This window comes from Apteryx rowi, unplaced genomic scaffold, assembly GCF_003343035.1.
Source record: "Apteryx rowi isolate R43461 unplaced genomic scaffold, aptRow1 scaffold_107, whole genome shotgun sequence".
Taxonomy (NCBI): domain Eukaryota; kingdom Metazoa; phylum Chordata; class Aves; order Apterygiformes; family Apterygidae; genus Apteryx; species Apteryx rowi.
In genome coordinates this window covers 438,609-456,754 of record NW_020447275.1, presented here as the reverse complement: position 1 = coordinate 456,754, position 18,146 = coordinate 438,609, and the positions used below count along the sequence as shown (strand labels likewise).

Below are 18,146 nucleotides of genomic sequence, written 5' to 3'. Positions count from 1 at the left end.
TTTACCTTTTAAGTGAAAACAACTGTCTTCTAAACCACTTCCTGGATGACAGCAAAGATGAATGATGCAATTACTGTTAGTGTATGTGTTTTAATGGTTGTGGCTGGTTTCAGCACACCTGGAGACGGGAAGGATGCTACCACTGGGAGAAGTGACTACTGTTATTACTGATCTGTTTAGCTGCTGCATAGTCTGCAAAATTCAAATCACAGCTGAGCTATCAGGGAAAAAGTTCTTGATAAAATACAGCTCTAACATCAGAGGTGATTAGATCATTCACTAGAAATTCAACACAGGAGAAAATAGTTGGATTCATTTAAACAATTAAAAATAAACACAAAAGAGAGACTAATTACTGTAAGCAACTTAACCACTGAAGTTAGGGATAAATATAGCTGGTTTCTCTCTGTTGACCTCTTTGGTCAAACTTCATTAATTCTTTGATTTCAAAGAGGTATGTTCAAAACTTGCATGTGAGTTAGAAGCAATGTTTTACACTTTGCAATTTCAACATATACTATCTCGAAAGATATGGCTACAGAGATAGGGTATTTTTGAAAATAAGAACGGCACCTTCTTTTAAAATGCTTAATTTCCATAATATACAAACATTTAAAACATAAGTAAACCTATACTAATACTATGATTAGATTGCAGAAATCCAGTATTTTAGAATTCTTTTTCAAATCACAATGTCCCCAGTTAACTTAAATCTCTCCTAAATGTTTTTAGTAATCTTACTGTTGTTTCAGCCTTCCTTAGTTTTTTGAAACATTTTGGTTTTGTATTCCCATTACGTATCAATACTTATTTAGCTTAAATAATAAATACATATATTCCAAAATGCCTTGTGCTCATAATCACTAATAGGCTACTCCTGCAAACACTGGCATAACTGAATATATCCATTGTGGCTGTAAGTACTAGAGAGTGCTGTAACAGAGCTTCTTGTTGAGCTTGAAAGAAGTCAGTTTTAGAAAATCATCCAGGTTTAATTATGTTTAATGAGTTAACAAATAGATAAAGAAGAAAAATAAGAAAGGCTTCTTGCAGTGACATCACTTTAATAAATCCAGTCTTCTCAGAAGCAGTGAGAGTATCTGCCAGATGCTGCTATTGTGAAAGAATGATTTTTCATTAATAATTCAGCTGACACCTGGAGATATTGGCATAAACAATGACTTTTTACAAGATGATGCAGTTCTAATTTAGGAATCACTGCTTCATTTGTTTTCTCTGTATCTTTAGTTTAACCAATGATACTTAGAGCATATTGGCTCTACAGTGACTTATTGTACCTATTATGTTGAGACTGTAATGGTTAAAAATAATTTGAAGGGACCAAATGTTTCTTTCAAGTGAATGGGCTATTTTTTTAGATGCAATATATGATCATATTATACTTCAGAGTCAACTTCTGGTCTAACTGGATTCCGTAGTGCTCTAACAAGTTGCACACAAACCAATGAAATGTAACAGAAATGTTCACATACGAATATTTAGTAAACAGTAAATATATTTTTCACAGTAAATTCTTAAGAAAGCTCAACCACTACCTGGACTTCAAAACTCATTTCCCTAGAATTTACAATAAATTGGTTAGAATTTGGTAAGGCAGTTCTGTGCCATTAGGAGTTAGAAGACTCATCCTCATATGTCTATTTCGAGAAAACCTATTCTGAGCCACATTCTAAATAGAATCATAGGAAAGTCAGCTTAAAGCATTCTTTCAAGAATGGACAGATTTACATAATTTATATTACACTGATTACACACTAAAGCTGTGCTCCCATGTCCTTTCTTGGCTGAAGATATGTTGTCAGAAAAGATTACAACCCCTAGCCAGTCCTATCTGCACATCATGAGAGGTTACTGCCTCCCTCAGATTGACCAGCTGAACTGCTCCTGAATCCACACTAGGCAAAACAAGATGGGTCAGTTTATACAGTGTGCCTCTTCTACCAAGTTTTTTCTACCCTTTTGACCGACCAGGTGGGCAGGTTCACACGAACTGCTTAGCTAACAGACTGGAAAGGTGGTATCTCCACCAGAGGAGAAGGGATGAATTGCTCCAGATGGCCTGCAGGAGGTAATCTTTCAGCTGACATAGCTGCAGCCAGGGCATGGGGACACAGCTTGAGACAAAAAATAAAAAATACTGATTTTTCTGTGAAAAGTATCTGTTAGTAACATGTATGAAAGAACTTTAAAGCTGAAGAAGCTGATGAAGCTGAAAGAACTTTATATAGCTTCTTAAAGATAGAGGAGAGTCAGATACCTAGCAACATGCTTGCAAAGCTGATACCTGAGACTAATTACAAAGGCAACTTTTCTCTACCATTCAGGAAAACCAAATCAAATGAAAACAAACCTAGACAACGGAAACTTTTTCCTAAAAGTAACACTATGAATATTTATTTTGTTATTTCAAGGCTAATCTTAGGAAAAGAAAAAGCATCACATTTAATTTTAGAGTAAACTGGAAAGTCTGAAATTGCCCCCTGCTTCTGCCTCCAAATAAAAGTACTACAGATTATGCACACTTCCTTGAGAAATTCTCAGGAGAGGGGTCAAGTTTCTTTGACAGGTTCACATATCTAGGAGGAGTATTTTAGGCGCCTTGCAGCTTGAGGCAGAATCATACCTGCCAGTTGTTTGGAGCAGCAGGGATTTATCCCACTTCCTTAAATCTTGTCCTGTCTTCTAAAGCTAGGACAATTACAAACTACTTTCTTAAAACTGCAGACTGTGTTAAACATAATTAAAGAAAATGAAGAAAACATGGTAAATTCTGTTTTATGACAATAAGCCCAAATCCTTAAATATTAACTTTCATCTTTGTTCTGGTTAATCCATTTGTCTCCAAAATTTCTGTGATCTTTGGACTCGAAGAAAAATACTTTGCAGGTATGCATGGATAATTTCCTCGTTTTTCTTTATGCCAGCTTTCTAAGATGGATTACAATAAGACTGCAGCAAAGTGTCTCCGGGGTCAAAAACAGGATATCTAAAATGATGTCAGTTATGTCTACATTAGCAAGTAATTCAGAGCAACAGGAGTGGGCAAACGGACTAAAGCAGCTAGTGCTGAGGTCCCTACAGCTTCACTGCATGTTGGTTGTTTTACTTTGGACTAGATTTAGTCTGGTCCAGTTAAGTTAATGAACCCTGCTGTACACATGGTTTTAAGCTCTCTGAAGGACTGGTCATTGGTTGAGATCCCTTGAAGAGCTGATGTGCGTTTGGCACACACCTGAAGTTGAACTCATTTTATTTTTTCCAAGATGAATCTAGTTCACATGCACCAAAACAGCATCAACAAATGGTAATGGAAGATGCTTGAGGGATTCACTTCAAAATTACACTACTGCTTCAAACCAGATGTTTATTTATTCCATCCTATTAATAGGCAGTGTTATCCAGTCATCTCACTAAAGCAAGGGGAAGAGATCTGACAGTGGAGAGACTATAGCACCAGATGGACGATTTGTACACAGAACTGAATGAACCACCCAGCAGAAGGGTCTCAATATTTGAAGACAGGGCTATTCTGTCCTGTAGTAGTCACTGCAGCTAAGAATTAGATTTTTCTACTTCAGCAAAGGAGCAATAACCTTGAGTTATTATAAGGAACAGTTATTGTGACAATGAGTCAGACTTGTTTGAATGAAAAGTGTAGTATCAACTCTCATTAGAGAAATCTCCCCATTCTAAATAATATTAACCTGAGGACCACAGCCATTGGCAAACAGATTGATAAGATATGAAACATGACAAATACTTCTAAGGTTTTCTAATTGGAAACGCTGTAGAAGCAGAACCAAATTCCAAGGATATGATTTATTAACTTGCAAGATGGTAATAAATCTGATGTTCTAAGGAGATATTTAATGTTGGGATATATACAAAATTTTTCTTTTCTTGAATATGTTCTTCAGTGAGTCTTTACTCATTTTCTCATTCATTATCCCTTGCCCATAGACATCTAAAGACTGTTTTTCATCGGTTTATTGTGAAATTTAAACTGTGGACTTTGCTTCAGGCAACAGAATAAGTCTACTTGCTGACTCCCCTTTCAGGTCAACTCCATGCAAGTATTCATTTTGAATGTTTGTTTCCAGAAAGGAGGCTGGTGTTTTTAACAGTCTTATGTGAGACACAGACATCCACAGATTCAAATACAGGTTAATAATAAAGCCCAGGAGCTTAATAAACTGTGCTTAATAAAGCACTTTTTTTTTCAGTGAGAAAAACAAGAGAAATGGAAAGGTAACACATGCACGTAACAGGAAGCATGCAAGCTTTGCAAGATGTCATTTACCTCCTCCTATCTAGTGTTCGTATACACATAGAATCTGCAAAGCATTTTATTTACTGTTTTGAGATGAAAAAGAGGACAGTCTTTATAATCAACCTGAAATGGAACAGTCTTTAGAATTAACCTGAAATGAGTGTGATATTGTTAATCTAACTTCTGCTACATCGTGTAACTGTTGGTATTCATCTTCTGAACATGCACTATATAAAAAAATAAGAACATTCCAGCTGACCCATTGTTTCTCAGCTTTCTAAAGGTTTATGTTCCTTCTTTTTCTGGTACTATTACTGCACCTCTGAAAAATCTGTTTCAACTACGGAAATGGAAAATTACAGCGAAATCTCTACCAGCCAAGAATATAAAGCCTGCAGAAAAAGCATTACTTATGGTGGAATTGTATGAACTCTGGGGCAGAGATTAGACTAGCATGAGAAAAACAGAATACCACGAACTACAAAATTTTATTTATGTTTGTTTCCCCTAATAACCATCTTGAACATCTGTTAACATGCTCCTGAGAGGAGGCCCTCTGCCTAATAATGCTCACTCGAACATCAGGCCTGCAACTAACTTCCTGGAATGACATCTTTGTCTTGAATCCAAAATGCTTCAAGAACCTCATCACTCTGTGCTTTATCCTTCTTTCTATGCAAGACCCTAATCTGAAAAATCATCATGAAGAAGTTACGGACTGCCATACTGTTGCTGCAATGACCTGGATGGCAAATGTAATGTTATGCACAGTCGAATGGTCAAACCAACTGGTGATGTAAAAAAATACACTGACTCTATTCATATAATTATGATCATTTTGGAAGTTTGTCTTTATAACTCTGATTGGGAGCACAATGAGGCTCAGGTTGCTGAGATACTTCCAGTGGGCTCCATATTCTCAGAGAGATTTTTCTTGTTGGTCACCCCACAGGAACCTCTCTAGGAAGGTACTAGGCTGAGGCTCAATGATCGGCTGCTCGAAACCTAATTCATTCTGGGAAGAGGCCTACAGCAATTATATATAGCAGCAGACTTGGCATATCTGTCCCTGCATTTGATTAGAAAAAAATGACAAGAAAAATCTACCAAAAGACTACTCACCTTAGCTACAACATCCTACTTAGAGAAATCATCACCATATTTATGTGCCAACAGGCAAAGAAAGAAAAGGCACTCCTCTTCTGCTACAAGTAAGGTTCAGTCCCTGCAGCCTGAAAAAATCTACAAATGAGGATGTGGAATGAAATTGAAGAGAGTTTCTCAAAAAATTAAAACAAAGCTTTTGGATGGAGTTGAGAATTAGGGCAGGTATAGTACTGAATTAAGTGCTAGTATAAAAAAATGAAGTAAAGGTAGAATTTTCCTCAGGAAAGCTTCAACAGTCAGATCTAAGACAGACTGTTTACCAGAGGGAAAAAAACGTATAGCACTCGTGCTGAAATTCCACTGCTACCAGTCATCAGGCTCTGCTTGTCTAGAACATGTAAGAGTAACACACTAGACCTTTGGAATGCATTACATAGAGGAAATAGAGGGGTTTTTGATTTAAATTCTATTTTGGAGTTTGAAAACATCACAGACAGCTGCAGCATATAGGTTGTCTCCAGAACTGATGCACAGTACAAGGCCTCTTCAAAGGTCATCATCATGCACAGGGAATTAAAAAGCACATGTGCTGGCTACTCACTGTATTTACAATCCGCCAATATCTCCTTTTAAATTTAAGGTCCTCCATGCTGCCAAAAGCCAGCTTAAAGAACTCCTATTTAAAACCTCCGTATAAATCGTCTTAAAAGATCCATAATGCCAACAATCCCCTTTATACAGTTTTGTGTGGACGGTCGGTCTCCTCTAGGCAACCATTTGCTATTTTTCAACTCTTTCTTGAGGCAAAACCCATTCACTTTACCAAAAGCTAGAGATAAAGGTTACTAGTCTTCTCTCAAAGCATTATCTATAATAGACATGCAATCGTGGCATCCATACACTAATTTATGAATACTTCTTGTAAACTAAAATTAGATATAGATTGACTTACTTGATGCACACAGTCTAGGAACTGTAAGAAAATAGGAGCAAATCCACTACCCTGACAATTGAGAGTCAGATTACTGCGCTGACTGAATTTATGACCAAAAGACAGCCATTCTTTTTCCACCAGCATTCGGAAGCCTTCAAGTGTCCTATAGAAGGGATCACTGAGTAACTGCACCAGAGATACCACCTAGATCACAAAACAGAATATTTTGTGTTAAGCGTGATCAGAGTTAAAAGGAGAACACTTTATTCAATGAAATATTCCATAATCTGTTTATATTTCAGGGAAACAAAAGCATTCATATAAACAAAATTACAAATATTTTACCAATTACAGATATTGTTATCAAAATAATGCAAATAATATTTCATATTTAAGAGCTTCAACTAAACTGGGTAAAAGACAAACCTGAGCAACTGTAGATTTTGGATTTTTTGAGATTTTGGTTATTACGATGCTTACCAAATTTAAATTAAATTTGAAATAAAACCACTTTTATTAATAAAACATGGATGATAAACATTTACAAAAAAGTATGGGCTACCTCAGCAGAGAAAGCTTTAAAGAATGGTTCTTGAGGGTTACTTTAGATCTTCTGAAGTGTTGCCGTACTATGGTGCTTACCAGCCTGTTCTTGTAGACAGCATCTCAGGAGACTGTAAAACGCAGTACAGACATCTCCTAGCTCCAGTTATTATGTACCTTCCCTTCTCTAGTTTTCATTTTTGACAGTGGTTCCAAGAATAATGTTAACATTCCCTTGTGTTTTTGTTTAGCTGGTATCGGGATGCTGGCTGTACAAGAGGTTTTTATTTACAGAAATTATTGGTATCTGTGTTTATTTTCTGGATTATGAAGCAACTACATGGACACAATGTACCCACCGCATGAGGCAGTGGGTCATCATTCACCTAATTTATAGTTTGCTTCAGAAAGTTATCTGTTATAGTCATCTGTCCTTGCAGCAGGTGTCACTTTGGCATAAATTCAGTTTTTTCTTTGTGTGTGGTCTCCTAACTTCATTTAAGAAAAGTGAATGGCAAGAGAAAGAATTCCCTTCCTTCTCTCTTGTGGTTGGTCAGTCTCCTCGAGGCAACCGTTCACTTTATTTACAAAGATAAAATGAGCTGCTGTGGCAACTCTCAGCTTTCAGTCTAAAATATATAGTCAGTACAGGATTTCAGATATTAGATGTGCCTTAAAAGTGTAAGCCCATCAGGACCTTTGGAACAAGTTCATTGTATGGAACATTTTTCATGGTCGTGAAAAATCAGTAATAGGTGCAAACTGCAAAGGAATGCAGGATTCAGGCATTCTAGTCTCTTCATTGCTGCCACATCACAAAGTTGTTAATGTTATATCAAACTTTCAGTCACTTATCTAAAAAATATTGCCTTGTGTTTCGTCTCACTAGTTATTTCCAGGCTTTAATAGCAGCTTACTTGTGCGGTTATATCCCAGCCATCTTCCAAACAAACCATAACTGAAGAACCATTTTCCAGGAGCTCTGAGATGATCACACCCAACTGCATTATCCTGTGAAGCTATAAAGTATTACAAATAAGTAACATACTCAAATGTAAGATAAATTTCTAGATCTTATCAACAAACAAAATCCTTTTATACTTAATATTAAAAATGACTTATGAAGCTGACATACAGCACAGAGAAATTGATTGATGCAACAGATTAGAAACTATAATAACATAACAGTCTCAGAAGGTTTTTATTCAAACTATAACAAAACTAAGCAAAGATTTGAAGATAGGAGCTGAATCTATTAAAACTAATGTGTTCTGTAATAAAATTGATGTCATAAAAAGGAGAATGGGAACAACATGGTTGACAGATTTATTGTAGAGAAATTCCATGCTGGGCTCAACACTAAAATCTTTTCCTGTGAAATGTTAAAGTTTCATAAAGTCACTACATACTTTTAATGGTAGAACCCATGTAAAAGATATTTAATGGAAAATATTTCTAATATTCAATCTCATGAAAGCCTGAAAGAAGGAAGAAAGAAAATACAGGAAAACAAAAGAGGACAATCTCATGAACGTTTGAAATTAATTCAATGAACTATGTATTAAAAATCCAAAAAGAAAAAAAAATCCCATTTCTATAATCTGGAAATAGATTAAAGTCTCTTCTCTGCTTTGGGACAAACTGGCTAAAACATGTAGAAAGAGGATACTTTAATTCTAACATGCATTATGCAGTTTTACTACAAATGCTTCAGCATATGGGGAAGTTAATTTCTCTGGGCAGGTTTATTGACTTGAATGAGATTTATTCAAACATAAAAGTTACAAGCAGATGAAAAATTTAGTGGATTGCACAGGTTTATTTTTTCTTAATAAGCAGTTTACATCATAATTACAAAAGGGAAAATCTTTGTCCTGTTTCTATCATTTTTGTGATACTGTGACAGCATTCCTGGCAAACAACATAACAGACAATACGCAACCAATTCAGTTTTTTACAGTAGAATGAAACTGCTTTTTGTAGAGCACTGAATAGAACCCAACCAAGACCAGCAGTAGGAAATATGAAAGCCTGAAAGAAGAAAGAAAACAACATAGGAAAACAAATAAATAAAAGACAACAAGACATATCTAAGATCATGTAAGGAAAAAACAATCAACAATCCTATAAATATTACCATGGAAATTACGATGGCAGATACTTAACTCCTCTGAACATTCCCATAGTCATTACTTAGAAAATAAAAGCAACTCATTTTCCTGAAATTATTAATAGATAAAGATTGAAAAGAATATCACCTTTAAAAATCAAACATGTCTATATTTTTTAGGCAGTAGAGTAGAATAAAGACTTCTTCTTGCTGTCCATACGAAAAGAAACTGATGTGTAATCTGGTTATAAAGATTCACTATTTTTATCATTATATTTACATTCAGAAAATATGGCAGCATCTTGATTTTTTTGTGTATTCACAGCCTTAAAAAGAACTATTTAACCTATACAGTATTAAAAGCCAATACCATGTAACTTCTGTTATCTAGCAGAAGAAAGCTTTGTATAATAAAAACAAATTTCCAAGATGACAGATAGCAGAAAGAAGTAGAAAATGGGACAAATCAGTCATAAATTAAGTTTATCACATAAGTCACATACCATAGCATTTTAAACATGATTTACACCACAGAAACATCTTGGTAATGAATCAGGGCTAGTGCGTGATATTCTGATCTAGTCCTGAGCACAGAGCAATGCACTGCTGCCCTTGCTCTGAAGTTTCTTATACTTTGAGAAACAGCTGATCTCTGAGCTGCTATAGGGACAAGTTTATTTCATCAAAATGTAACTCAGCTCATCTGTCTACACTTTTTGATTTGCTCAATCGCTTTGTGATTGAAAACGTTAGTATGGTGGAGGAGTCAAGTATTCATTCTCCCCCACCTCCTTCTCCCCTTCCTGAACAAAGCAGGGCTCAGACACAGCGCTGACCAGCTCCTGTGCTCTCTAGCAGGGATCACGCCGCCAGGGGAAAAGTGGCAAGCCTGTCCTGGCATTGTAGCTCATGCCAGCCAGGAGTATGATACATAGTTACCAGAATTACTATGTTACGGACAGGTACTTCCTCCTTGAGAAATTAGCATAAGATACGGTTCTATTCTTTTTTCTACGATTAATTATATTCAGGAGAATTTATTCAACAGAGGATTCCAAACCTAACATGCACCTGTTCAAAAGTATTCGCTATAACTGAAATGCTCAAAGATTCACAAGGAGTTGACTTTTCCACATGATCATCATTTGAATCTTGCAAAAGTTACTTCCAATCACGCCTTCACTTTCTTAGTCTTAACATAAGAGAATGTGGGATACGGAAATAAAGGAACAGATTCAGAGAGAACAGGTACTGATAGATGATGAGCCCCCTGTCCCCCGACGTGTTCCTATATCCCACAATAGACAACAGATGTTGGCCTGTTGTTAAATACTTGTGCATATGGGAAGTCAGGGGGGTAACGCATATGAAAAGTATAACACTGTCTTTAAAATCAAAAGACTCAGTTATTGTTTTCTGCTTATTTCTGATTTTTAAAATATATAATGTAAGACAAAGCAGTTGAAATCAAGACTATAAATTGATATAGGCAGTAAAAATGGTCATCTCTACTTGGGTACTTGTTCCATGTCAGAAATAGTAAATTATGTTATTAAAAATGCCTCCTACATCTGTAAATGTTATGGTCATATTAAAATAATAATGCCTACGTACTGACAAAACTGACAGTATGCAAAGTAACTACAAAGAACAACAACAGCTGGCTAGAAGATAATAGTTCTCTGTCACAACAGCGTCAGATTTATTTTGTGTAAGCAGTCCTGCACATAGATTATTAGAAGTATCTGTCACATAAATTACCTGTGGGAACCATTCTGACTCCCCAAGTGCTTTAAGGAATGTTGCCTCAGAATCTGTAGGAATAGCGCTGGGAACACAAGCTCTCATCAGCTTTTTAAAGCTTGCTTTTGTCTGTCGGATGTCACTGAATTCAACAGGAACAAATTCACAATTTAAAGCAAAATCAAGTTTGAAGCCCTGTGTGAGAAGGACAACAGCAGATGCAATTTAATAGGAAAGCATATTTTTTATCGCAGGCCTCATCAAATCTCAAAGCCTTACCCACTTTATTGCTAAATATTTCAATTCATAATTCAAATTCTGTTTATTTTAAGCAGCTGCCCAGCACATAATGATGCTTACAACACTTGCAAAATGTCCCATAAAAAACTACCCATCTACTACTCATAGCAAAGGAATGTATAACACATGACATTAATATTTTTATTAATACAACAAAGCTGATTTTGATAAATCTTCTGAGTTCTTTTGAAATGACAATAAAATTTGTGATTCAAATACTACTAGTTGATAAATACCAAATAAAGGAAGTTGCAGTACTCCCTTATAGAGTTCACTAGAGAAATCAAACTATTCTCCAAAGTTAATGTCAATAAGCATATTTAAGCTGATATTCAAATTTCCAGGAACAAGTAAATTCAGATTTAAACATAGGTAGTTTTCCAGTAGTGATGCACAATGCATGGGATGCAAATAGCATTCTGTTTGGTTTTTTTTTTTTGATTCTTCTGGAAGCAAAGACTTGCATGGCATGGGCACAAGGCATACCTACAATAATATTAACTGGCAGTTTTGAGGAACATGAAGAAATATTTGCTCAAGGTCACAAAAGGAATTAGTATCCAAACTAGAATTTAGAATTTTTTGACTCCTAGGCCTGTACTCAAAATCACACCTCTCTCTTTTTCTCTCCTCTTATTCTCTCTCCTTTATATTTCTTTGTTTATATATTCTCAACCAGGCAGATGGAATCTTATCCCAATATGATATAGAGTACAGGCATAACAAATGTATGCATAAAATGGGGTGCATCTGGAAGATGTCTGTCTGCTATTTTTTAGTTCTTTACGCACCAGATAACATGCTTCCTTTAGTTTTTTTTAATGGAAATTAACCAAAAAAAAACAAACAAAAAAACCCTGTCTGAAGTACTAACAATGCAGTACAGATTCTAGTAGTTTAATGAACAAAGCAGGAAAAAAACCCTCCAAATCTCAAAAGAACCCCCAAAACTGCAACCTAGCAAACTCACCTAAGCAGTTCTTGCAACCTGAGGCAGCTGTTCGTCTAAAGTACCTAATTCAACACACAGCAGTAGTTGGGGAACACCTGATACAATTTCCAAGAGGTATGTGAGGTTTTCCTAGCAAAATTTTTCATGTTTTACATACTATATTTAGAAAATGAGTGACAAAAGGGAGGGGCTGAATTAAGAGATCAAATTATTTCACTGAAAAAGAGAACTACAGTGAGAAGGATGATAATGTGGAGAACATAATTGGAAAAGAAACAATTTTCATGCATGAAGCATTGATAGACCTTCACAGCAAACTGTTTTCAGTTTTCTTCAGAAACTGCTCTTTAATACAATAAACATAGTCTACAAACAGTCTCGATCAAGATGTTTCATAGGATGCCAGGCCAAAACGTTGGAAAGCAAAAGCCCAGATCCATTAGTCCTGTTTATGTTTTGGCATAGCTCAAAAATAAATTTAAAAAGCATACAGCTTAACTACCAATCTTGTTTTTTAGAATGCTAAGTTGTAAGGAGGTATGGTAAGAGCACATGAGAAACATAGCTGTATTTCCTCAAAACATTATATTTTTCTGTCTACATCACCAAAATACGTGACATGCTACTGATTTGAATAAAGCAGGTCCTTACAGGAATTAACATCCGAAATGTATGCTCCGCCAAGCCTATTACAAAGCCAGCAAATTCCAAGTTAGCAAGACTAACAAAAGCTAGGCAAATACCTCACAAACAAAAATCATCAGTCATTCTTTATATAAGGCGAAAGTTGAACTGATCTTATAGATTAGGTACAGATCAATGACAGCAAGCTCAAAACAATACACTAATCACTATGTAATTTTATTCTTACATTGGTTAACACAATACACACCTTTTTCTTAGAAATGCCCATCTTTTGCAAAATCATATTATTAAGTTAAAAAAAAAAAAAAGTGAAAAAACCCACCCCTAACCTCTAAGGTCTAAACAAGTAGGAATAAGGACACCACCTGGCATAATATAAGGATCCCTGATGGACTGCCCCTCTACAAAATTTCCAAATTATACACATCCTACTGGGCTGCAGACTATTTCAGGATGGTTTTGTCAAATGCTTATTGTTTGCACATCCAATCGTCAACTCCTTTTGTATTCTGCATAAAAATACACACCTGAATGGTAATATATTAAAATGCTTTAACATATACCAAGCATTAACATACTATCCCCATCTGGTTTGTGAGTGCTGGCATATTAAACCATTTCTAGTTTTTGTCCCAGTGGTCAAAAAGGTCACTTTGAAGCAGCAGACTAAAGATGTTTCTACTCATTTCCTTTAGATGCATGACTGAACTCTCCACTTATAATTCATTAAGAAATTAAACAAACAGAAACATGAAAAATTATTTGTATTTGGTTAGAGCAATTTTATTCCATCTAATCATTTCCCTCACCTTCCTCTTCCTGTATTCCTTTTCATCAAAGGGTCTGCTTTGCCAGAGCCTTGTGTGGCTTACAGTTATAAAAGATATTTTAAGATGATGAAAAATTGATACGAACAGACCTGTTTGAAAACTTCAGGCAGAACGCTCTCCAGAAAACCAAATGAAAGTGCCAACTTGATTAAAATGAAAACTTTTCAAGGAAAATAAACAGTTTTCTCAGTATTCAAAATAACAGTTTGTTTTAATAATGATGAATTACATTTACTTTGGAATTTTCTGGTTTGACTTTTAAGTAATATTATTATGCTTTATAATATGAAATTAAAACACTGATTACAAGACTTAGTATGACATTTCTGCAAATTATTGTTTTGCTAACTATGGTGGAAAATGATTACATGGCAGATGACATTTTCATAATATAAATAATTAAAAGTGACTGCATCCTGTACGAGTGCCTGATGAAGAAACCAAACAGAAGATGAATTTGCAAACCAATTATAAAAGAAAAATTAAAAAAGGAACAAGAAGTGATACTTAACTGTTATATTAACCATCATTTAAAAATACATTTGTATTTCAGAATACAAATCAAATATAAAATATTTTAAAGTATAAAAGTCAACACAGAAACACATTTTGCAAAGAATTCTAGTATTTTGATTCAGGACATTCTTCCATCTCCTGAAAAAATATAATTTCAAAAGGAATTGAATAACGGTGTTTCCACACGAGCTTTTGAAAGTTATAGACTTCACTCATTACATTATGTTTTACATCTGCTATTTCTCTGCATGATGGAGAAAGAAAATAAAAAAATAGATACATGTAATTATATGAATAATATAAAATATATAATATAATTACATTAAAATATAATATATTATAATAAATATTTATATTTATTTATATTTTATTTATATTTTATTATATATATTATAATATATATTATAATATAATAAAAATATTTCTTGGAGAAAGAAAATAAAAAATAAGTGACTTTTCAATCTTTGAGTGCAGGACTTTTTAAAAAATACCTGCAAACATTTTTTGAAAAAAGAAAAGTTAAATTATCAAGAATTACTGTAGATGAACACCTGTTTCTTAAACAACAGCATCTAAAATATTAAGGTCTAACCAAAAAGGTGTGAAAAATTGTAAACATCACGGACCTCTTCATGTAATAAAATCAAGATGGACAGACTTCTGTTTCAACCTCATTCACTTCATCCTGGTGCTGGCCCACACTAATGATGCTTTTCTTTCCCTGCTAATTGCTTTGCTGACTAATAACATTCCATTTACTTCGTAACATATTTTAACCCATCAAGAAAAACAAAACTGCAGCTTAAATTACCAAATAAGTCTGTTTTATGTTTCCAAAACTAGACGTCACTGTGAGATGATGAGTCAGCTGAACGTTTAGATGATGAAACAGTCGAATCAGAGGACAGTAGTATGTGCTTAGGAGTATTTAATTGAGGCTATGAAAGTGAGAACACACAGATATAGAGCTCCAGATCTGCCTTTGGAATAGCTCCGAATAGCCCCTGAGATGGGCAGCGACCCCCGCTGCCGGCACATCCCCCCCACCCCATTTGCCTGCAGCTCCAGCCCTCAGCCTTTCCTCAGCAGTCACACCAAGCGGGGCCACACGCTGCTGCGCTGCTCCCTGCACAGCCTGCGCTGCTGAGGCACTGAAGAGATGGGCACTTCTGAATCCGAAGGCTTTGCTGGACATGGTGTTGGCTAGCCAACAGGCACCCACTGCAAAGGGGAAGCCTCACCGCTAGGAACAAGAACTGGAAGCCGGGTGCTTTGCCAGATTCTAGTACAAAAATAAGATCTCCGCTTAATGTTGAAAAGCTGCCAAATTGCTATCTTGCCATGAGAAGTTACTTTGTCCTCACCCTTGTGGCGGAAAATACAATATGGCCTGCACCGCTTAAAAACTTTTAATTGACTTTATGCCAATGGACTGATCATTTATGAATTTCTCTAATTATTTTTTGAATCCATTTAAATTTTTAGCCTCTAAAGGGTCATGTTGTAATGGGCTCCACAGTTTAATTATGAAGTACTGAAAAAAGTACCTCCTTTTTTTCCCAGTCTGCTATCTGATAATTTCATTGGATACCCTTCAGTTCTTTTACTTTGAGAAACAGTTGATCACCTTTTGCATTCACCTTCTCCATACTTTTCATGATCTTACAGACCTGGAATGTATTTCGGTCTTAGTCATGTATTTTCCAATTTAAATACTCTTATCTTGCACAAAAGCTACTCCATTTTTTAATCATCTTTGTCATCCTTCTCTGTATCTTTTAACTGTGTCTTTAGCTCTGTATCTACTACACATCAACACTTGAGCAAGAGACAACAGCTATAGCTCCAGCCACCGAACTTCAGCTTTTGTGGGTTTGAGCCTGTCCTTTAGTTGCTTTTTCTGGTTTTCTGTTTGTCTTGGGGGCGCCGAGCTTCGACCGGGGCTTTTTGAGGGAGTTTGATGCCTAATGCTTAAGAGTTACTAGGTTTGGGGGCTGGAGGCTTTTTGGGTCTGGTTGTTTCGGGGGGGGGGGGGGGGGGGGGGGGGGGTCGCTGCCCCAATGTGGCCCCCGCGCCGCCCTCGTCTGGTGTCCCCGGGTGGGGGAGCTCTGATACACTACAAGGTGCCTTGGCGGGGGCGACCCCCGGGCATGAAGCAGCTTGAAGCGCTGCGGCCCAGGGACCGGTGGTGGCAGTTCCCGGTGGCCCMCCGGGCCCGGCCTCCGTGCCGCTCCGCTCGCTCCCTCGGTGCTGCCCGCGCCCCGTGGGGGGGCAGGGAGCAGCTGCTGCAGCGCGTTTCCTTGGCGGGCACGCACTGCCGTCACCCGTGGGAACCGGGGGCGTGGGCACCGGGGCACCCAGGGCAGCTGCCGCTGTCCCCCACCCCAGGAGAGTTATCCATCTATCTTAGCTAGAATATTACTGTTTTGTAAAAACTAGGGTTATTACACTCAAGCCAAAAAGAAACTATTTTAACATAAAAATAAAATAGCCATTACCCGTAATTGAGATTTTTCTCCAAATATGTAAAGTGCTGCTTGACGTCTCAGAAGTTGACTCTGCAAAAATGTGCTGCTACTGTAGGAAGTGGTGTTATCTTTCCCTGCAAGTCTTGCACCAACATCAATGAATGGAGTCTGAGCGCTGATAAATCGATTGCTGGAACGAAGACTCGCCCAGACACCTTCATGAAGATGAAGAATATTTAAAAAACTTTTTTTGTGAGGCGCTAGAGATCACAATTATTAAGGCATGCACTAAAATATAATTTAGAAAGTACAGTGTTTAAACATGTCATTTGCATTCTCCATAGGATACAATTAACACACACTGGAAAGCAATCATTTCATAACAAAAATTGTCAAAATCAACCTACTGTACTGTTGTTTAAACTAAGACTCTAATCAAACATTGCACAGTGATTTCTACTGTATAGAAAATGGTTGCTATGAAATCAGTAACACAATGATAAAATGAATCATAATTTGCAAGTCACTAACATCCATTTAAGCATACAGAAATGAAATGAATAGTGTTGTTCTTTTCAGAAGCAGGGACAAAAATTTGCTGAATTTCCTYGTCAAAGGCCTATTATTTTGGAAGTCTAACTACTAAAAGTATTATATAATAATAATCTCCTTCAACAATGGAAACAGCATCACTTTAAATTGTTACCAAGAACTCTTGCACTCCCTTTGCCTCACATAATGTAACAGCATACCCCAGATTTTATTATAATCAAAATGTATATAAGGATGAACAATTCAAATATTACATTTCAGGATAAAGTATTCCATATTTGATTTTTAAATACTTTGATTAAAATGGAGAATGCCATAGATCTTAGTTTGTAACTGTCCATGTCTAATGGACATGTTAGAAAGCGAAATGGATTTAAGCAAGTTCTTTTTTTAATCCTGTGTTTCACAACTACATTCTAACAGATGTGACTATGGTCTAATTGTGTGAGTAAAGAGGAGGATGCCTCAAAGATGACAGTTTTACAGTTCTGTTCTGGCACTAGTATCAACATCACTCTGGCAGCAGGGAGTAGTACAGAAATCCCAAAGCTAGCAACAACTTGAGCTGTATATCCGCAAGCAACAGCGCAGTATGACGTGGAGCCACAGTCTCGCATCTGAAAGCGGCACAGCCATACTCGAAATGCGCTGTACCAACCTAATAAGCTCTGCCTCTCAACAAGCTTTTTAGTTTGCATATTGTGCCTTATTGATGCAGCTATGTTACTGTCATTTCCAGAGGAGGAAATTTCTACAACGCTCTGATCACACTTAAGTAAGTGTTATGATGTCCATGTAAGATAAAGTACTGGTAAACCAGATTGTCAGAGCCTATCTAGCACTAGCAGAAGAAAAGATAAATAGTAGGTATTTTTCTGTGTTTTCTGCCTTGGTTAGTAACTATGATTTTTTGTGACAATTCTTTCATGTTCAGTGTGAAATATCTGAAAGGCAATTGATTTTCAGAATATAAATAGCACTACTTGACAATCAAATCTCTAAAAGCATACTGAATTTGGTGTTCAAATGGCTGTGTGAAATTCTTTAACCCAATATGCAGTAAATCAGATTATCAGAGGACTCTTCTTGTCCATAAATCTGTGAAGCAAGGCATCCAAAATAAAGGCACCAAAAATATCTAGTGGCAGCAGAAAC

At 36.3% G+C, this 18,146-nt stretch overlaps 1 protein-coding gene across 2 annotated transcripts in view; it reads right to left on the bottom strand.

Moving 5' to 3' along the window:
- Positions 1-18,146, bottom strand: part of SBF2 (SET binding factor 2) — a 326,277-nt gene that overhangs the window by 20,692 nt on the left and 287,439 nt on the right. For both annotated transcript variants that reach the window (XM_026070870.1, XM_026070861.1), the window contains 4 exons: positions 16,470-16,654; positions 10,747-10,923; positions 7,793-7,894; positions 6,351-6,536 (listed from right to left, as the gene is read on the bottom strand). In XM_026070870.1, coding sequence (XP_025926655.1) covers positions 6,351-6,536; positions 7,793-7,894; positions 10,747-10,923; positions 16,470-16,654 — 650 coding nt within the window. The remainder of the gene's footprint in view (positions 1-6,350; positions 6,537-7,792; positions 7,895-10,746; positions 10,924-16,469; positions 16,655-18,146) is intronic.